Raw genomic sequence first — 23,170 nt, forward strand, 5'->3', positions numbered from 1 at the left:
TGCAAAACTAGAAGGTGTTAAGCCTTGAGTATACACCACACAGCTACAGGCTCCACATGACAGCTAGTCCTGTACAGACACTGGAGACCTCCAAATCAAATCACAAGGAAGAGAAGTAGCTGACACAAAGGTAGACTGCTTCCACCCAAGATGATGGATCAAGACTTCCTACTTTAACAGAACATGAAACCCTTTGTTTTTCCTTTCCTTTACTCTGCTACTGGCCTGGAAAGATAATCCCCTCATTTTCATCTCTCAGACCACTGCTAAGGGCGTTAACCTCTGGAAGTTAGAACGACCTTTTATTTCAGCCAGAAGAAAATCTAACTGTAGCCCCAACTTTTCACAAGCAAAATAAGACTTATTGGTCGACTCCCCTGATTTCACATTGTGAGTTGAAAGGTGGCTTTCATGATTCAGAATTCACTCCTTTTGGCAGGTCCCTACTTCCTTGGTTAGGGATAAACGTAAATGAGGCTATGATAAGGAACTTCTCCTTAATTCTTAAAATTGTTGTGGAATCTGCTACTAAAGCAATAGCTCCCCAACAAAGGTATCTTTAGACTCTGGCCAAAGTTGTTCTTGATAAAAAATAGCCCTTGATTATCTTTTAGGTGAGCAAGTAGTGATAAAGCAAAAATGTTATGACCTGTGAATGCCACACAAAGGATCAACAAAAGCTGTTAAGAACTACAGAGTAGTAGGGGCGCCTGGGTGGCTCGGTCGGTTAAGCGTCCGACTTCAGCTCAGGTCATGATCTCCCGGTCCGTGAGTTCGAGCCCCGCGTCGGGCTCTGTGCTGACAGCTCAGAGCCTGGAGCCTGTTTCAGATTCTGTGTCTCCCTCTCTCTCTGCCCCTCCCCTGTTCATGCTCTGCCTCTCTCTGTCTCAAAAATAAATAAACGTTAAAAAAAAAAAATTAAAAAAAAAAAAAAAAAGAACTACAGAGTAGTAGCTGAGAGTGGTGCTAATGCCTTAAATTTTGATCATATCTCTCAGTTAAGATGAGAGTCTGATCAAAAGGGGCAGAATAATTGTTAAAAGAAAAACCACAGGTGCAAAATGGGGCCACTTAGGTTAAAGCCCAAGTCAGGAAACCAAGACTTAATAACTAACCTAACTGCAGTTTCAACCTGCCAGGAATGTAACATTTATCCAGTCAACAGAATTTCCTGGTCAATACTAGGAATTTATTGACAGACCCCTTCCACTCCTCTTAGGAAGGCAACCTTGCCTAAACAATGCATTCCTTGCAAATAAATTCCTTTTTATTTATGCCCTCTCTCTGCCTTAAAAAACCTTCCTCTTGTGTAGCTCAGTGGAGCTCCCCTCTCCTTGCTAGACGGGATGCTGCCTGATTGAAGAATCATTTAATAAAGCCAATTAGATCTTCAAATTTACTCAGTTGAATTTTCTTTTTGAATAAAGTCAAACTTATACTTATTGAGTGTTCTTAGAAACGATTATAATACCCAAATTTTTATCATTTCTATACATTCTGGAAAACATTATAATCAATTTTTTCTTTTAAAAACAAAATAGAAATTTTATAATTCCATGAGTTTCATTTCAGTTTTGTTAAATACAAGCAGAATTAAATGTTGCTTCAAACAAACCCACTCCACTTCTAGGTACTTTAGAAACCAAGGTTCCTCATGAGATTTTAAATGAGTGTCCCACTAATAAGAGAAGTTTGCAATCAACTGGTCTACAGGATAAAATTCAAGATCTTTAGCATAAAATATAAGGCCCTCCACAGCTTGATCCTTACCAACTCTCTCAAGCCTTGTTTCCCACTACGTCTTACCTGAAAATGAACTTTCTAGCAACACCAAACTGCCTATAGTCCTCATAAATACCACAGTTTGAGATGTTTCTCATCTTTTTTTTTTTTAACTGTTGTAATATTTATTTATTTTTGAGGGACAGAGAGAGAGGGAGACACAGAATTTTAAGCAGGCTCCAGGCTCTGAGCTGTCAGCACCGAGCCCAATGTGGGGCTCAAACCTATGAACTGTGAGATCATGACCTGAGACAAAGTCAGATGCTCAACTGACTGAGCCACTCAGGCGACCCTAGATGTTTCTTTGAGAATTTGTCCATATTGTAACTTCCAAGTGACTACTGCCTTGTTTTATTTTACTATATTTTAAAAATTATATTAGGTTATATTATATTAGGCTATTAAACATTCTGGGTCCAGGTGGGATTGTGTGTACATGACTTTCACTGTATGGTGGAAGGGCAGGGTCTATAGGTCCGGTGTAACAGGGACCAGTTGTTCCCTAAGTCTTTTTGTGCCTGCCGCTAGGCCCCTAGGTTGGGCCAGGAGTCATGCCACAAGAAACCTTCCAACCCATCTCTTCTTTTTGGACACTGTAGGGCTAGAATTAGACACAGGCTGCTTCTAGGAGTAATATCTCTTGATGGCTCATTTGGCTAAGGAAGAGAAAGACACTGGACAGTCAAGGAACAACTACAGCACTCTAGCCATGGCTCACCCAAGGAGCACCTTATCCTGCAAGTTAAAACTGAATGCTCTTTCCTTTATTTGTTGAGCTACTTATCCTTTAGGTCAATGATTCTCAACAGGAGGGGAGATGGGGAGCGTTTTGTCTCCACAGGGGGCATTTGGCAATGTCTGGAAACATTTCTGATTGTCACAAAGTGGGGAGGGGTTTTGCTACTGGCATCTATTGAGTAGAGACTAGGGATGCTGCTCCATCCCACAATGTACAGGACAACCCCCACAATGTACAGGACAACCCCCACAACAAAAAATTATCTGACCCAAAATGTGAATAGTGCCAAGGTCAAGAAACACGACTTTATTTCTCGGTTTGATACCACAATCTCCAGGAAGGCCTTCCTGAACACCACACATTACCTCTTCTTAGTTTCCCATAATACTTAACATTGTACTGTTATGAATCTGTATCTGCTATTCGATCATGTGTACCTTTAAGACAGAGACCTTAACACTGTATCTGGCACGTAGTAGGTACTCAGTGAATTGCAGAGACTGTTATCTGCCTATCCCAATATCCAGTCTATTCCCCTTGGTAAAAGAAACACCAACTCTTGGTTAGAATAAAGACTACATTCCCTAGCCTTTTATATGTGGCCATAAGACTCAGTTATGGCCAGCAGAATGCAAGGAGAGGGGCTACCTGGAATGTAAGGGAATGAAGGAAATTCATGGGAAATGCCCTTAAAAAAATATTAAATTCACCTTCTTATTTGCCCAGTCTATCCCCTGTTCTGCTACTTAAGGACACAGATGATATGATTGGGACTCCAACTTGAACCACGGGGCTGAAAGAGCCAAAAGCTGGAAGCAGCCTAAATGCCAGATGACTACAGAGCTTCCAAACCAGCCTTGGTCTGCCTTCTTTTATGTAACAGCCACTATTTTGTTTAAAACCATAGTTATTTTAGATCTCCGTTTTTCGAAAAGACACTTAATCTAAATTAATAAATGATCTAATACCCAATTTCTGCTTTTTGCCATCAAATGCCATAGTCTTCAAGAAAAGTATGCACTGTGCTTTATTAACGTTCTTGCTCTGTTTCTTCACATTCTTCACTAAAATTTTCTTAAATACAATTTTTCCTCTGCTCTTTTTCTTTTGCAACCTGTTTTGCTGTCATCTGAATTCATTGTTTATGCAGTTACCCTTCTCCGCTACTTATCTCTTCCATTTGTAATAGAAGAACAGCGATTTCCACAACTACAAAAATATTGCTGTTAGCTAACATTCAATTCACAACCAGATTTATAAAGCTAGGTTTACTGCCTTCACAAAGGATAAGTAATCCAAAGTAATTAAAAAAATAATATTTATAAAATTATTCTGGGATATTTTAATCTGAGCTACTAGAGTTGTAATCCTGATTTGCATGCTATTAATTTTACATGCTATAGAAGTGACCATCATTTGCATGAAGATAGCCTGTCTTTCTCTTAACTTGCTCATAATATTCTTCCCATCCTTCAATTTCAGAAAATTCTCAGGTGGACATTTTGTTATCCTTCCCTGTTAATCCTATATTATAAAAAATTTTAATTTCTAAACTAAATTCCATTTTGAACACTAAGAAGAAATTTAATATTCAAAATTTAATAACTATTCTACTTAGGAGTATCTCCATTTCCAAAAAGCAGTCTTCATTGCTCTCACCTATTTATTTGATTGTTTTAAAAAAAAAAACCACAAGCCCAAAATGGTGTCGCTGCATTGAGGAAGGCTCCAAAGTCAGTAAACCAAGACTTAATACCTCGCTTCCCTCCCCACTCCCCCCCCCCCACCTGCCAAGCGGTGTGGAGGCAGAGGCCCGAGGGCACTCAAGATTCAGCTGCAATATCCAATATCCAGTCTATTCCCCTTGGTAAAAGAAACACCAACTCTTGGTTGGGCACATGGTCACTTAGAATAAAGACACATTCCCTAGCCTTTTATATGTGGCCATAAGACTAAGTTATGGCCAGCAGAATGCAAGGGTTACAGAGGGGGTCATTGCTGCTGGAGGTGTAATGGATGTTTATACTTCCTTACAAGAGTCATTGAAGATGGCCCTAATTCATGATGACCTAGCACATTAAGCTGACAGGCACCAAGCCCATCTTTGTGTGCTTGCATCCAACTGTGATAAGACTATGTATGTTAAGTTTGGTGGAGGCCCTTTTGTTCAACATCAAATCAACCTAATTAAGGTCGATGACAACAGAGAGGCAAAGAACAAATTAAACTGGTTCTTATAACTAAAAAAACAAAACAAAACAAAACAAAACAGAATGCCTAATCTAACTGCAGTTTCACACCCCCTGAAATGTAACCTTTAACCAGTCAAAATGGGAATTTCCTGGTCAGAACTTATAAATTTAATGATAGACCCCCTTCCATTCCCCTTAGGAGGGCAACCTTGTCTGTAACAATGGATTCTTTGCTAATAATTTCCTTTTTTCCACTTGCTTTCTACCTTTAAAAACCTTTCCTTTTCTGTAGCCCTTTGGAGTTCCCCTCTACTTGCTAGATGGGATTCTGCCTGATTCATGAACTGATCAATAACGCTAATTAAATCTTTAAGATTTACTCCGTTGAGGGGCGCCTGGGTGGCACAGTCGGTTAAGCGTCCGACTTCAGCCAGGTCACGATCTCGCGGTCCGGGAGTTCGAGCCCCGCGTCGGGCTCTGGGCTGATGGCTCAGAGCCTGGAGCCTGCTTCCAATTCTGTGTCTCCCTCTCTCTCTGCCCCTCCCCTGTTCATGCTCTGTCTCTCTCTGTCCCAAAAATAAATAAACGTTGAAAAAAAAAAAAGATTTACTCCGTTGAATTTTTGTTATTTAATACTTTGTTCTGGATCTGACTTCTAGTTTTCTCTCTGCTTTACTTACTAGAAGCTTCAGAGACTGTCAATTATTGTATTCCTATTTGTTCTCTTCTACTTACCGCTGCTTTTTTTCCTTCTAACCTATTTGTGCTTAATAGTTACATATCTTTTTTTCTGCCCTAAAAGCAGGTAACTTGTCTCTGAATTATAGCTGTGATTCTTTGGTTCTAGTTTAAGGGTTACCATTATATTTTGTTTTGTTTTGTTTTCTGACTTTGCTCTTTTGACCTAATAAACTTGTTTACTGATCCTAGGATACTGTTTTATTTTAGTCACCTTTAAGTATACGATGGTGCATTGTTTTGTTATTGTTATTGATGATTTTTATTTGTTCCAGGCAATTTTACGGTATAATGAGTTCAAAAGCAGGAACAATGCTGTATACTCTAGTAACTTCCTGAATGTTCCCAGATGGAAATTACTGAAATTCCACAAAAATTCCACAATTCATGAGAAGTTAATGTAAATAGCCTCAAACTTTATTTCCATTTCCTACTCAAAATATTGGAGGAGCAGGCATCAGCAGTAGATACCATTCACTAATTAGCAAAATCCTACTCCACATTCAATCTCTTGGAAAATTCTATTAGAATTTGTATAAGGTATTTCCCTTAAAATGTATACCCCTCTACTTTGCTGTACAAACATTTCTTGAAAGGCAAAAAGACATTTAGAAGTGTCTCATTTTTTTTTCTATTCTCTATAAGTTTGGAAGAAATAAAAGCAATCAGTGAATTCTCTATCATATTTTGGAGCCATCATATTCAAGACTATAGCTCAATTTAATATGAAATTGAAGAGTATGGGTGAATAATTTATTAAAATAGAACACAGTATTCAAAACATCAAAGTTAACAACATCAATCACTGGAAAAACTAGTTCTACTACTGAACTTGAAATGACTATCTAAAAACACAATAAATAGTATACCTAAAATTCTATGCTTGTAACCTTAATGCAGAACTAAACTTATCAGCCAGTCAAAGAATCTGTTTTCATCCCTTCCCGACTCATTACTTGGCTTTTATTTTCAGTTAAAAAGAAAAAAAAGAAAGGAAAAAAAAGCCCATCCTATATTCAGCAGTCTCTAATGAAGACTCCCTTCACCATCCCAGAATGAAAGAATGCTTTCTTCCACCAAATTCTTTCATAGAGGAACTCTTAAATATACTAGCAGATGATTACCCTATGCTCCTACTGTAACTGGAAAGGACAGACAGGCAAGAGGTACCACTCTAACTGAAAACAACTGGAAATTCCTAAGCAAAGCAAAGGAAAGCTTAACTTTCATAGTTAATAAAATAAGGCAGGTAGAACTGTGAAGGCTTTCCTTATCACTGTCTTCAACAATTTATACATATGATCCTGAACCATCTGGTGATATCTTCAAGCCTTCAAAACTGCATAAATATTTTCCATATTTTAGTACTAAATAATACAAAAATAAATATTAAAATACTGACTTTAAACAATTTCCCCAGAATAAAAACGTTTATAGGAAAGCAAAGCACACAGGATGACTGACTCTGGGCTATGAATTCCTTATGGTCACAACTCTCAAGTAATATGAGATATTTACAACTTGGTACTTATTAATGGAATAATTCTGTATGTTTCTGCTTCATCTCCCAATTAGCTCTTTTTTGAGAACAGAGACTCAGCCTTAAAAGCAGTACAGCCTAGATTGGACCTGCCTCAAACAAAACAGCTTTGTTTTTATCTGTTTTACATTGGAACTCTGGGAAGATTTGTTTCAAAAAGGAATTCAAATGTTGTTATTTTGTTTTGCTTTTAAGTTTAAAAAATACTTGTAGCCCTGCTAAAATTAAAAGGACTGAGAATACAAGTTGTTAGCAAAGATGCAAAGCAACTATAATACATAAGTGTATACTATAGCCATACATTGCTGGTGCAGACACTGTGAAAAACAATTAAGCATCTGTTAAAGACATATAAATATAGAGATACAGAGATATTTTATGATCCAGTGACTTTACTCATTTTTCTTTACCCAAGAAAAATCAATGCTTATGTCCACCAATAGTAATGTACAGGAATGGTGTTAGCAACTTTATCCATAATAGCCCCAAAATGGAAACACCAAATGTTCACCAAAGGAACAATGGATAAATTGTGTTATATCTATACATTGGAATATTACATAGCAATGAAAAAAATCAATCCATACAATGGTATGGGTATATCTAATGTTAAATGAAAGAAACCAGGCAAAAAATAATAAATAGGCATGCTTGCATTTATAGGAAGTTCAAAAACAAGCAAGGCTATTTCTGAACTTTATATACAATGTCATAGCACCTCTGGTGACAGAGGATGAAACAGTGGTTACTTTTGTGTTGAGGAAGATGTTAACTGAGAAGGAGCATGAAGGAGCCTAGTGAGTACTGGGAATTTTCTGTATTTTTATACAGATGGTGATTATACAAGTGTATATAGATACAAATATTCATCAAATTGTACACCGAATATCTGTGCATTTAATATGTAAGTATTCCTTAATTTAAAAAAACTCACATAATAGCAAGAAATTTGGAATAAGCATTGGAAATTCTAGTCATGGTTCTGCCACGTATGATTCTTGAAAAAGCACAGAACCTCACTGGGCCTCCATTCTGTATGCTAAATGTTAATTAAGTAAGGTCTCTTCCCCTTCTAAAATCCATTTGTTTGTAATTTCTATGAATTTCCTTGGTATTCATGTTTGCCTTAAACATAGTAATTATATATGTAAAATGATCTTGTCCTGATTTCCACCAAAATTTACCTTGAGCATATCTCCTTAATTCCTCCTTGGAGAGACTAGGGATGGCAAGGGTGCAGGGGTTTGGTGTTATTTTGTATTACTAGAAGGAGCCAGCAACAGAATCTCTGGGCCAACATACAAGCACACAAAGTGAAATGCTAACCTATGAATACAAGTGATTAGAAATTAGTTATGGTCTATTATATGAAAAGAACAATAAACTGTGATGACATTAGCTATGGCTATAATTCTCTTTGAATCAATAAACAGAACCCAGAGCCAGTAGAGTGATAATACCTAATAATTTATCATCATACCTGTAAGTTAGGTGCAGAAATGCAGCTGCTCCTTTCAAATTATCTACATCAGGAACCAATACTCACTGTACAAGTTCTATACATTGAAAAAAGAAATCAAGAAGATATTCCCTGGTAGGAAAAAGCAGGTACAGAAGGGAAGTACACTGTTTTTTGTTTTTTGGGGTTTTTTTGACAGCAGGTACATATTACTTTTATGAATGGAAAAAGATAAGAAATAAAATAAAACTTAGTTACACCCAACTTCTTCCTCATAAAAATATGCTATGTGAATTTAACAGTAGTTTCCATTTTTATATCCATATTCTAGGTATATAAGTCATCAAATCAGGTTGTCGGATCAAGTCAGGGCACCCCAGTCACTATTTCATAAGAAAGAAAGAAAAATGCAATAGTTCTAGAAGTATTTGAATCTAAGGAACTTCCTGTATGGATTATGGATTGAGCTTCCAAATTTTGGAGTTCTCTACCCTTTAAAAAAATCAAGATCCATCAGATGACAAAAGAAGCACTATGTGTTATAAAATGCCATGGAAAATGGCACTACCCCATTGAGACCAAAGCACAGATTCTAATCCTGGCCTTCCCATCTCAATTTGAGTAAATCATTTTTACTTTCTGACTAAGTCTTCCTACCTGTAAAATGAAGGGACTGGGTTAGATCATTTTAGTCTTTATATTTCTCTATCACTAAAAATTCCAAAATGCTTAGAATTCACCACTTGCTCACCAACATTAGATGCTTCTCCTCGTATTAACCTTAATCTACACAAAAGTCGACTATTGTTATTAATAAAACTACCTAGAAATTAGAAATCAGGAGTCGCTAAAATTGAATGATGGACATTAAAGAAAAATACCTTTCACTGCTATAAATTGGGCTGGCTTCTATCAAATAAATAAGAACCACAATTCATAAAAATACAAATGAATTAAATAAATGAAAGGGCCTATAATGAATTTTTAAAACAACTCATTGAAAGGGACACCTGGGTGGCTCAGTAGGTTAGGTGTCCCACTTAAGCTCAGGTCATGATCTCAGAGTTTGTGAGTTTGAGCCCCATGTAAGGTTCTGTGATGACAGCTCAGAGCCTGGAGCCTGCTTCAGATCCTGTGTCTTCCTCTCTCTCTCTCTCTGCCCCTCCCCCACTCACACTCTGTCTCTCTCTCACTCTCTCTCTCTCTCTCTCTCAAGAATAAACATTAAAAAAATCTTTTAAAAAACTCACTGATGAAGTTATATCTGTTCCAGAAACACGTTCTGTAGTTTACACACACACACACACACACACACACACACACACACACACACACACACACCTTTACTACCTGAACACAGGGTCAGAAAAACCAAAAAACAACTTCTACTCACTTTGACAGAGATACTCCCCCAGCTTTCCCAATCATCTCTTCATGATGTAATACTGAGTAGTTCCATGGAATATGAAGGAACTTTAAGAGCGTTCTCATCCACCGTTCAGGATGTAAGACAAGTTGTTCATAGTGAACTAACATGCATTTTTTATAGCCAACTTCCATACATTGATTATACATGGTCTCTATGGCACGATTCCACTTGGTCAAACAGTCTCTATAGCTATTCAGGTCAAACCCAGCTATAGTAACTTTCCGAGAAATCATTGAATGTACTGATGCCCGGCCATCTCGGACCATGAGGAGAAATTTGGCATTAGGGAATAACCTAGCAAGGTAAGTTAAGGATTTCAGGGCAAAAGGATCTTTATTACATAAATAAGGGGCTGGTTCCCCATGCTTAACAATAATTTCTAGTAAGAAGGCTTGCATGGCAGAATCCAGCACTTCATCAGTAACACCAGCCTCATCCAAGCGTATTTTCTCTTTACTTGACCGTGACCACATCTGCTTCAAGGCCAGGATTCGGGGAATGACTCTGGTTTCCTCTCCACAGCGAATATCGGGGTGTGCATCTAGCATGGCCCTCATGAGTGTGGTTCCACTCCGAGGCACACCTCCAATAAATATCAAAGGCATATCTTTGTGATAGGCAAAGGTTTTATTCACTTTGATGTCCAGGCCAGTTCTCACAGTGGTCTTTGTGCTCTCCAATTTGAGGGGCTGGCTACGTTCTTCTATTCGGTGATGGCATTCCATGGCGTGTTGGCCCAAGTAAAACACAGTCACAGAACTAATAACCAGACATGCCAATAGTAAGTTCTGCTTCAGTTTTCCAACCATCTTGATGTAGTTATCTTGTTATTAAATAGATATTCTTCTCAAAATAATTTTCAGAAAATGTTCAGGCCATGGAGATTCTACTTCAGAAAGATGATCAACATCTAGTGAGAAAAGGAAAAAGCTATTTTATCATCACATTAAAACTGTTCACAAATTAGTCATCAGTGATCACCATTACATTCTGGCTAGAAAGAAGCTAAAGCTGTCTTACATACTGTAATATTCTTAGAACACAAGTATACACAAGTGCAAGCAAAAATAAATCATTTCTAATCAGAAACAGCATTTCTTAATGTGACAATTCTGAAGCTTTGTACCTTCCACAGAATGGAAAAATAAATAAAACTATTTCTATCAGTGGGTTATGCAAATATTTAATATGACCAAGTATGTTTCAGGTCTAACCCAAGGCTCATCTCTAGTATTCAGATTTGCTTCATCCCCAAGAAGTCATTATCTCCACATTCTACCCTAAAGAGAAATTACAGAAGAAATATACAACTTCCAAATCTTTAACATAGATTTAGTTTATTCATTCCACAAATTATTTATTTAGATACTACAGGCCAGATACTTGGGTGTGGCTGAGGATAAGCTTTGAAAACAACAGCAGTGCACTGACCCTTGCTCTCAGGAAATAAAGTCTCATGGACAGATAGATATGCAAACAATGACAACAAAATGCAATCAGTGCCTTAGTAGATATAAACAACAAGAGTATAATGAAAAGGAGCACATAAGTCCACCAGATGAATCTATAAAAGCCTTATAGAAAATAAGAGGGAGAGGTACTCTAAGCAGTAGGAACTTGTGTGCAAAAGCACAATGACATGACAGAACACAGCATGTTTAGGCAAAAAGTAGTTCAGGAGAACTGGTGTGTACTGTGAAAAGACAATTACGTGTGTGTTTGTGATCTAGCCTTCAGAAGAACAGAGAAGGTTTAGATACACAGAGTATTCTAAGCTGAAGATACACTATGACCAAGGTGTGGATGTGTAGAAGCAAGGGCATGTATGTAAAACATATATACTATGTAAAATATATATACTATGTATATGTAAAATACACATATTATGGAAATACTAGTTTAGCTGGAGCAAGGATATATACTACAAAGCAGACAGCAATCACACTACACCTAGACTAAAAAAATGTGCCCTGAATCCTCAGAGGGCAAGTGTGATGGTTAATTTTATATGTCAACTAGGCCATTATGGTGCCCAGTGTTTGGTCAAACACCAAACACTAGTTTGGTCTAGATGTTGCTGTGAAGGTTTTTGTTAGATATGATTAACAATGAAATCAACAGACTCTGATTAAAGCAGATTACCCTTCATAATATGAGTGGGCCTCATCCAACAACTGAAATCCTTAGAAGAGACAGGTTTTCTGAAGAAAAAGGTATTCTCTTCAAGACAGCAACACAGAAACTGTACCTGAATTTCCAGCTTGCTGCCCTGCAGAATTTGGACTCAAAGCTAACATCAAGTCTTACCAGCCAGACTGCTCTGTGGATTTTAGAAATGCCAGCACCTCAATAACATGAGCTAATTCCTTAAAAATTCTCCCTTCCTTATATGTCTCCTAATAGTAAGTACACCTGGGGAAAGGACTAGCTATGTTAAAAAAAGAATACCTCCTGAGAGGCAGGACGTCTAGCTATGGACTAGTGAGAAGGTAGGCAATTCTCCCCCAAAACTAAGCAAGATGAAGCTGACAGAAACCCCATCAGTCCTCTGGAAATCAACAAAGGAATACAACAACCTAAGCAGCATCTATGTTTGAAAAACTGCTAAATGTTGAGGAAGAACAATGAAAGTCTATGACATTCTTGCCTAAGACTATTCCCACCCCACCATCCACTCACTTAGCAGGACAGAGGTTCTGCAGAGCAGGGCGAGGCAGGGAAACTATGAAGACTATGGCTTTGCTCCCAGGATCAAAGGGAGTCACTCATTTTGGAGTGGTGAATAACACACACTCTCAGCTGTGCTGTCAGTGTAAGTGATGTTCCAGGTGGCAGGTGAGCAAGGAGGATGAACAGCTCCAGTAGTCTCAGTTTGTAATCATGATTGGCAAACTCAACGCCAGCTCACAGGTGCATGGAGGCAGAGGAGACACAAAAGGAACTGTCAGTCCTTAAACACCAGTGCAGATTTGAAAATGGCCTCAACTTTGAATGTGCTCCTCTACCCAAATGCAGATCCACTGGCAGATGAAAAGTCACACTGGCTTAAGATATCAGAGCACAACCACTGTCCAATGAACTGTGCTGACAGGAAGGCAACCCCTAGAAAGCCATGCTTAAAAATGCAAATAATTTTACGTGTGTGTGTGTGTGTGTGTGTGTATCTGAGCAACTACATCAGCATACATTTATATGAAATGTCCATAAAAGGCAAATTGATAGAGACAGAAAGCAGGAGGTGGAAGCAGGAATTTAATGACAAATAGGCATGAGGGGACTTTTTGCAGTAATGGAAATGTTCTAAGACTGGACTGTTGTGAGACTTGCACAACCTTATAAAATCTACTAAAAATTATTGAATTACACTCTTACAATGGATAAGTTTTAGGGTACATAAGTTATACCTCAACATAGCCAGGCTTTTTGTTTTTTGGGTTTTATTTTTTTTTTTTTAATTTTTTTTTCAACGTTTTTTATTTATTTTTGGGACAGAGAGAGACAAAGCATGAACGGGGGAGGGGCAGAGAGAGAGGGAGACACAGAATCGGAAACAGGCTCCAGGCTCCGAGCCATCAGCCCAGAGCCTGACGCGGGGCTCGAACCCACGGACCGCGAGATCGTGACCTGGCTGAAGTCGGACGCTTAACCGACTGCGCCACCCAGGCGCCCCTGTTTTTTTGGGTTTTAAAGGAATACTTTCGTAGAAAAATATTTTGATAGTCTCAGTAGGATACACCAAGATCTGGTTTTTGTTTACTCATGTATTCATTCCTTTAGTCACATATTTGAACATATATTACTGTACCAGGCACAGTACTTCATTATAAAGCTGCAACAAAGAACCACAAAGTGAGAACAGGTTGAGATTAAAAGATCAGCTTAATACGAAAAGACTGCCAAAAAAAAAAAAAAAGAAAAGAAAAGAAAAAAAGCATTAATTAAGAACACTGGTAGTGGGGTGCCTAGGTGGCTCAGTAGGTTAAGTATCTGACTCTTGATCTCAGCTTAGCTCTTGATCTCAAGGTCGTGAGTTCAAGCCCTGCATTGGGCTCCATGCTGAGCATGGAGCCTACCTTAAAAAAAAGAAAAAAAAAAAGGAACATTGGTGGCAACATAGCATTGAAATATCTATGCAAAAAACAGAATCCGTGATATAGAAGACACACTTAAGATGTTATACCAATATTCAGTTTAAAAGGGGGCAGGTAGGAAGAAAACAATGGAGAGAAAAGAAAGTAACACAGAAAATGGAATGAAAAAGAAAAACAACATTTTAAAAATGATATTTAGGTAGAGATCTGAACAGTGAGTAGGAATTAGGTAAAGTGAAAAGAAGAGCATTCTAAGCAAAAGCAAATGGATATACAAAAGCCTTGCAATGGAAAGGCATTTTAAAGCTTTTAATAGGTAAAGCAGTGAGCAAGAAAAACAGGTCAATGATGAAACTGGAAAGATGGGTAGGGGTCAGATTGTAAATCTGGTGGATCAGTTTAGGGATATGAAATTTTATGATAGATGCAATCAGACGTGACTGATTTAAAGATTTTTAAGCAGGGAGTTACTTAATCCTATTCAGATTTATACACTCTCACTCTAGCCAAAACCATCTTGAAAAAGAATAATGCTAGAATATGCACAATTCCCAACCTCAAAACCTAACTACAAAACTACAATAATGAAGACAATGTAGTGCTGGCATAAAAACAAGCATACAGATGAATGGAACAGAATCACAAATCCAGTAATACACCTTTACATTTATGGTCAATTGATTTTTCTTTTCTTTCTTTTTATTTAATTACGTTTTTTATTTTTATTCCAGTACAGCTAACAAAAGGTGTTATATGAGCGTTAGGAGTGCAATATAGTGATTCAACACTTCTACACATTACTCAGTGCTCATCATGATAAGTACACTCTTTAATCCCCTTCATCTATTTCACCTTATCCCCTACCCACAGCTCCTCCGGTAACCATCAGTTTGTTCTCTACAGTTAAGAATCTGTTTCTTGGGGCGCCTGGGTGTTTCAGTCGGTAAAGTGTCCGACTTCGGCTCAGGTCATGATCTCACAGTTCATGAGTTCGAGCCCCGCGTCAGGCTCTGTGCTGACAGCTCGGAGCCTGGAGCCTGCTTCGAATTCTATGTCTCCCTCTCTCTCTGCCCCTTCCCCACTCTCTCTCTCTAAGAAAAAATAAAAAACATTAAAAATTTTTTTAAAAAAGAACACATTTCTTGGTTTCTCTGTTTTTTCCTTTGTTTGTTTCTTAAATTCCACATATGGGTGAAATCATACAGTATTTGTCTTTCTCTGACTATTTCACTTAGCATTATACTTTCTAGCTCCATCCACGTTGTTGCAAATGTCAAGATTTCATTATTTTTTATGGCTGAATAATTTTCCATTGTATGTGTATGTGTGCGGTGTGTGTATATATATATATATATATATATATATATATACATGTATGTGTGCATATGTGTGTGTATCTCCTGCTTCTTTATCCATTCATTTATCTATGAACACTGTGCTGCCTCCATATCTTGGCTAGAGGAAATAATGCTGCTATAAACATGGGGTGAATGTATTCCTTTGAATTAGTGTTTTTGTAGTTTGGGGTTAGATACCCAGTAGTGCAATTACTAGGTTGTAGGGTAGTTCTATGTTTAACTTTTTGAGGAAACTCCATACTGTTTTCTAGAGTGGCTGTACCAGTTTGCATTCCCACCAATAGTGCACAAGTGTTCCTTTTTGTCCACATGCTCATCAACACTTATTTTTTCTTGTGTTATTTTTTTAATTTTAGCCATTCTGGGGGCGCCTGGGTGGCGCAGTCGGTTAAGCGTCCGACTTCAGCCAGGTCACGATCTCGCGGTCCGTGAGTTCGAGCCCCGCGTCAGGCTCTGGGCTGATGGCTCAGAGCCTGGAGCCTGTTTCCGATTCTGTGTCTCCCTCTCTCTCTGCCCCTCCCCCGTTCATGCTCTGTCTCTCTCTGTCCCAAAAATAAATAAACGTTGAAAAAAAAAAAATTTAATTTTAGCCATTCTGACAGGTGTGAGGTAATATCTCATTATAGTTTTGATTTGCAATTCTCTGATGACGCATGATGTTGAGCATCCTTTGATGTGAGGAAAGAGCAACCTTTTCAACAAATGGTGCTGGGAAAACTGGATATCCACATGTGAAAGAATGAAGTTGAACACCTGTTCACAAAAATTTACTCAAAATGAACTGGAGACCTAAATGTAAGAGCTAAAACTATAAAACTCTGAGAAGAAAACAGGTGTAAATCTTTGTGGCCATAGTTTCTTAGATACAAGACCAAAAGTATAAGAGACATATTAAAAACAGATAAAATAGACTTCATCACAACTAAGAACATTTGTGCTTCAAAGAACACCATTCTGAAGGTGAAAGACAAATCAAAAAATGAGAGAAAATATATACAAATCACGTATCTAATAAAGGACTTCTATCCAGAATATATAAAGAACTGTTACAATTCAACAATAAAGATAAATAACAGAACTCATCATCAAGGAAATACAAATTAAAACCACAATGAATACCACCTCACACCAGTCAGAATGACTAAAATTAACAACTCAGGCAACAACAGATGTTGGCGAGGATGCGGAGAAAGACGATCTCTTTTGCACTGCTGATGGGAATGCAAACTGGTGCAGCCACTCTGGAAAACAGTGTGGAGGTTCCTCAAAAAGTTAAAAACAGGCCTACCCTATGACCCAGCAATTGCACTACTAGGTACATATCCAAGGGATACAGGTGTGCTCTTTCGAAACATGCGCCCCAATGTTTATAGCAGTGCTATCGACAAGAGCCAAAGTAGGGGAAGAGTCCAAATGTCCATCGACAGATGAATGGATAAAGAAGATGTGCACACACAGACACACACACAATGGAGTATTACTCGGCAATCAAAAAGAATGAAATCTTGCTATTTGCAACAACGTGGGTAGAACTAGAGGGTATTATGCTAAGCAAAGTAAGTCAGAAAAAGACAAATATATGACTTCATTCGTGTGGAATTTAAGATACAAAACAGATGAACATAAGGGAAGGGAAGCAAAAATAATGAAAAAACACGGAGGGAGACAAAACATTAGAGACTCTTAAATATAGAGAATAAACTGAGGGTTGCTGGAGGGGCTGTGTAAAGGGGGGATGGGCTAAAATAGGTAAGGGGCATTAAGGAAGAAACTTGCTGGGATGAGCACTGGGTATTATACATAGGGGATGAATCACTGGAATCTACTCCTGAAATCATTATTGCACTATATGCTAACTTGGATGTAAATTTAAAATTAAATTTCTTTTGAAAAAGATAAATAACCCAATAAAAAGTGGGCAAAAAATCTGTATAGACATTTTTCCAAAGAAGATATATAAATGGTCAATGTGCACTTGAGAAGATGTTCAATATCATCTCTTTAGGAAAGTGCAAATCAAAACCACAATGGGATAGCATTTAATACCCATTAGATGGCTATAATCAAAAACAGATCACAAGTGTTGATGAAAATGTGGAAAAATTGGAATACTCATATACTGCTGGTGGGTGGGACTGTAAAATGGTGTAGCCACTTTAGAAAAGTTTGGCAGGTCCTCAAAAGGGCAAATGTGGAACTAGCTAGCATATGATCCAGCAATTCCACCCAAGAGAACTAAAAACGTATTCACAGAAAAACTTGTACACAGATTTTCACAGCATCATTATTCATAGCTAAAAAGTAGCAACCCCAATGTCTACCAACTGATAAATGGATAAACAAAATATGGTATATCCATACAATGGAGTATTATCCAGCCATAAAAGGTGTGAAGTACTGATATAGAATTCAATGTAGACAAAGCGTGAAAACATTATTCTAATTGATTAAAGCAACTCATAAAAGATCATATATGATTCCATTTATATGAAATGTCCAAAACAGGCAAATCTGTAGACAGAAAAATTAGTAGTTGCCTGGGGCTGAGGGGAGAGGGAAGATGAAAGTGACTACTATGTAGTTTCTTTTTGGGGTGATGAAAATGTTCTAAACCTAGACTGTGGAGAATTTTTTGGTTATGTGGATTATATCTCAATAATATTGTGTTTTTTAAAAAAAAACACTATACACTTAATAGACTGGCTAAAAAAAAAAAAACACTTGGCAATATCGAGTGCTAATAAAGATGAGGAGCAACTGAACTCCTACATTTCTGGGAATACACAATGATACATCTGAAAAGGTGTTCTGTAAATTCTAATAATGTAAACATACTTACCCTACAACCCAATAATTGTACTACTGAGATTTATCCTACAGAAGTGAAATCTATGTTCACATAAAACCTGCATGTGAATGTCTATAGTAGCCCTATTCACAACCACAAAAAACTGAAAACTAACCCAATGTCCTTCAGTGTGTAAATCTAGATAAACCATGGTACATCCATTGCTGGCATACTACTCAGCAACAAAAAGGAACAAACTCTTGATACACACAACTTGGGTGAATCCCAAAGGTATTATGCATGCTGAATGAAAGAAGCCAATCTCAAAAAATATTCCTATTTATAAAATAGTCTCAACAATGCAAAACTATGGATCACTGGATGCCAGAAAACTGTTAACTTTAAAGGGATATAGAGTTTTCTGAGATGACAGAACTATTCTGTCTCCTGACTGCTGTGGTTGTTACATGAATAAATGTATGTATTAAAATTCACAGAACTATGCATCAAAAGAAAAAATCTATTTTACTGTACAATAATCTTTAAAACAAAAACAAACAACAACAACAACAACAACAACAAAAATTGGGGTGTCTGGGTGGCTCAGTCAGTTAAGCCTCTGACTTCAGCTAAGGTCATGAACTTGCAGTTTATGAGTTCAAGCCCCACACTGGGCTCTGTGCTGACAGCTTGGAGCCTGGAGCCTGCTTCAGATTCTATCTCCCTTTCTTTCTGCCCCTCCATAGTTCACACTCTGTGTCTCTCTCTCAAAAATAAGTAACATTAAAAATTTTAAAACAAAAAAAATTTTAAGAGAAATTTGAGAAGAAAAATGGGGGACGGGGAGGAAAGATGAACACCAAAGAAAGATCGAACACCAAAAACAGGAGAATTTTTTATTCTAAATCTTCTAGTTAATGTTTCTGATCAAGAATTATTTACTGGTGGGGCGCCTGGGTGGCGCAGTCGGTTGAGCGTCCGACTTCAGCCAGGTCACGATCTCGCGGTCCGTGAGTTCGAGCCCCGCGTCAGGCTCTGGGCTGATGGCTCAGAGCCTGGGGCCTGTTTCCGATTCTGTGTCTTCCTCTCTCTCTGCCCCTCCCCCGTTCATGCTCTGTCTCTCTCTGTCCCAAAAATAAATAAACGTTGAAGAATTATTTACTGGTGATAAATTCAGTGGTAATAGGAATACATTAAATAAATAATGGGTTTTACTGAGAAGAGCAAAGAAATGATCTTAGGAAAATTGTTTCATGTTTTCCATTTTATGAACACCGAGATGAAATAAAAATTCATTTAAATCTGAACATAGCAAACAAAACTTACTTAGTGAAGCAAAGAGAAGTGCTCTTAGGGATGCAATTAACTCTAATAACGGTTGGTTTCACTTTAGGTAATTATATAGGAATGATTCCTCTAGCACATTCCATTTGTTTGTGCAGTGGTAGGTGTGTAATGCATGTTTAATGAGAGAAGAGCAGTAATCGCTAAGAAATCACTCTAAAATGGCAAAGCTTTTTGGTAAAATTTAGTACTACATGCATTTTAAATTACATTTAACTTAACTTCTGATACATGTCAGAATTCAATATGTAACAAATGAGTCAACTTCTTTCAAAAATAACTTGTGCAACAATTTAAAATTCAATTGTATAAAAACAAGATAACTACCGCTCTGAAATCTTCTCTAAGCACATATCAGATACAAAGTATTCACCATCCAAAAGCTAACATGAAAGAGCTCCAAGTTACTATAGCAGCAACCAATGGGAAGTAAAACTTCCCATTAAAATACCCCAAATTCTCAGTAAAATATCTAACAAGACAAAACCCATAAATATGTTAACATGTTTCCATGTTCAGAAACATACTTGTAAGTCACTATAATGGCTGCCTAATAACTTTACTGAAAGGATCTAGAACTAAACCAATGTGGGTTTGCTCTCTGGTAAGTTATAGGTAGAGAGAGACCAGGTAGAGAGTTATCACACAAAGGAAACTATTTGCAGCAAATAAAGAGATCAGGGAGCATAACTTCCAAAGTAGTGAATCCCTGAGCAGGGGTGAGTGGGTTCCTTTTTTTTTGTTTTTAATTTTTTTTAAGTTTATTTATTTATTCTGAGAGAGAGACAGCACAAGAGCAGGGAGAGGGAGAGAGAGAATCCCAAGCTGACTCCACACTGTCAGTGCAGAGTCCAATGTGGGGCTCAAACCCATGAACTGCGAGATCATGACCGAAACCAATAGTTGGACGTTTAACGGAGTGAGCCACCCAGGTGCCCCAGTGAGTTCCTTTTATTTAGGGATAGGATGAATATTCAGAAAAGGAAGCTCTGTCATCAAATGTAAAGGCAGGCATAAGACTGCATAGGGGTACTTAGAAAACAGTTCTATACATGCATCCTATGTTACATTTAATGAACCTCATACTCCTCCGAGGGTGGAGATTTTAACATAATGAAGCAGAGGGAATTGTCAGAGGAGGGGCTTTGGATATGCTCTGAGAGCCTGTATAAACTAGATGGGGTTTTGGGCTCCTTATCTCAGGAAAAAAACGCAAGACTTTGCTTACTTACGAAACAGCACTGTAAGTTTTTACTACTGATTTATTGTCTCTGAAATGGTTAGGCTATCTCCTGGCCTAGTAGAGACTGTTAGTTTTTGCATTCCATTTGTTCCTTTAAAATCTTTAACTACTGAGGTTTTTGTATTTCTTTGTAATTCTAACCTTCAAGAAAGTTCTGAGAAAGTTCTCCAAGAAAGTCCAGGAAAGTGTGCTTGGGCAAGTAGGGCACAGACCTTGGGGGTGAGGGGTGGGGAAGATGGCTAGGGGCTTAAAATGACCTCTCTTATGTCACAAACCTTATGTTTTTTTTCTGGGGACCCCGAACTCTTTCTGCTTACAGAGCTACCAACAATTATTTGGCCAGTTCTCTATAGTTATCTGTGATAATATTCTTGTATAAACAAACTTCTTGGGGCGCCTGGGTGGCTCAGTTGGTTGGGCGGCCGACTTCGGCTCAGGTCATGATCTCGTGGTCCGTGAGTTCAAGCCCCGCACTGGGCTCTGTGCTGACAGCTCAGAGCCTGGAGCCTGTTTCAGATTTTGTGTCTCCCTCTCTCTGACCCTCCCCCGTTCATGCTCTGTCTCTCTCTGTCTCAAAAATAAATAAACGTTAAAAAAAAAATTAAACAAACTTCTTTGCACATGTGATTATTTTCTTAGACTAATTTTTTAAAAGAAGAATTGCTAGGTCAAAGTGTGTGGGATATGCTTGATTTTAAAATATTTAGTTAATATTTGATTAATTTCCTCATATCCTACACCCAAATCAGAAAAAAATTATATTGGCTCTATCTTCAAAATACAGTCACAATCTGACCACTTCTCAACATTTCACTAGCACCACCAGCATTTCTTACCAGAAATACAGAAAGGTATCCTTACCTCTACTCCTGCCCCCTACAGACTATTCACAACTCAACAGCGAGAAGGATCTTTTTCAAATTTAGTTAGAATACATCATTCCTCTGCTCACAGCCTACTACTGTTTTCCAAAATAGTCTTGAAAAGGCTTAAGACATCCAACACTAAATCTGTGTTAAATTTCTTTTTCTACCGATTTTGTCAAGAAATCTCTATTGGCATCAAAAATAGCATTGACAGAGGTCAGGCCAATATATTATCACAAATTAATAGTTTCGTTGTTCAAAGTAATTGAGAAGGCACCTCTTAACATTAGAACTTCCATAAGGACGAAAATCAAGGCAACTCCTTTACTAAGGGATAATTTGGGGGAAAGCAAAGTCTTACCATATATCCAAGTATACTTGATAATTGTGTCAACATAATTTGGGGTGATTCTTTCCAACTTTTCATTTTTATTGTACTTTAAACTACATTTGAGGGGGAAAAGTATGTTCTATATCCCCTTCAAGATGTTTGAAATCAAGTAAGATGGTAGTCAAAGCCCTTGTAAGGGATACTAAAAACGTAAAGAAAGGGATCTGGGCTTTCCCGGAAATATTCTCATATTCCTCACTAAGCTTATGAAACCTACTTTTCCCTCTGTGCTTGTTTCTTAATTTGGAGAATCACAGAATCATACAACAACAGTGCTAAGAGGGGCCCTTAGATCATTTAGTCCAATGCTCTCATTTTATAGATACACAAAAGGAAGCCCTAACAGCACATCTTCCTCATCACTTCTCTAAATCTTACCTACTCAAAGGTTGCTTCTAATTTTTTTCATGTATAATTTACTTGCTCCAAAACATTTTAAGCTCTGAAATTCAGAGATATGTTTTGTCCCCTATCACAGCATGCTTAATAGAGCATGAAGTCACATCATATAATGAGCCTCCAAAAAGTATCAGTAAACCAATCAAACTGAGAGGTACATTTCTCTAGAAGAGAGATGTGGAAATGAGGTCTCTACTCACATCTTGGTACTAATTCTCCTCATTCTTTTTTTAAAAAGTAGCCCATGGGGTGCCTGGGTGGCTCAGTCAATTAAGCATCCGACTTCCACTCAGGTCATGATCTCATGGTTTATAGGTTTGAGCCCCACATCGGGCTCTGTGCTGAGAGCTCAGAACCTGGAGTCTACTTCTGATTCTGTGTCTCCCTCTCTCTCTGTTCTTTCCACACTTGTGCTCTGTCTCTCTCTCTCTCTCTCTCTCTCAAAAATAAACATTAAAAATTTTTTTAATTGGCCCTATCTACAGAAACCTTATGAAAGAAACTGAAGAAGACACCAAAAAACAGAAAAATATTCCATGTTCGTGGATAGGAAGAACAAATATTGTTAAAACATCAATACTACCCAAAGCAATCTACATATTCAATGCAATCCCTATCAAAATAATGCCAGCATTCTTCACAGAATTAGAACAAAGAATCCTACAATTTGTATGGAACCAGAAAAGATCCCAAATAGCCAAAGCAATCCTGAAAAAGAAAACCAAAGCTAGAGGCATCACAGTTCAGGACTTCAAGATGTATCACAAAGCTGTAATCATCAAGACAGCATGGTACACAAAAACAGACACAT

General features: G+C 37.8%; 1 protein-coding gene across 2 annotated transcripts in view; it reads right to left on the reverse strand.

Annotated features, from left to right (window-relative positions):
• Positions 1-23,170, reverse strand: part of TPST1 (tyrosylprotein sulfotransferase 1) — a 172,561-nt gene that overhangs the window by 124,463 nt on the left and 24,928 nt on the right. For both annotated transcript variants that reach the window (XM_047089446.1, XM_047089447.1), the window contains exon 2: positions 9,844-10,789. In XM_047089446.1, coding sequence (XP_046945402.1) covers positions 9,844-10,688 — 845 coding nt within the window. In that variant the 5' untranslated portion in view covers positions 10,689-10,789. The remainder of the gene's footprint in view (positions 1-9,843; positions 10,790-23,170) is intronic.

The sequence above is a fragment of the Lynx rufus genome, unplaced genomic scaffold (assembly GCF_022079265.1).
Source record: "Lynx rufus isolate CCGP_SWC_20201006 ecotype Redwood Valley unplaced genomic scaffold, mLynRuf1.p SCAF_27, whole genome shotgun sequence".
NCBI lineage: Eukaryota > Metazoa > Chordata > Mammalia > Carnivora > Felidae > Lynx > Lynx rufus.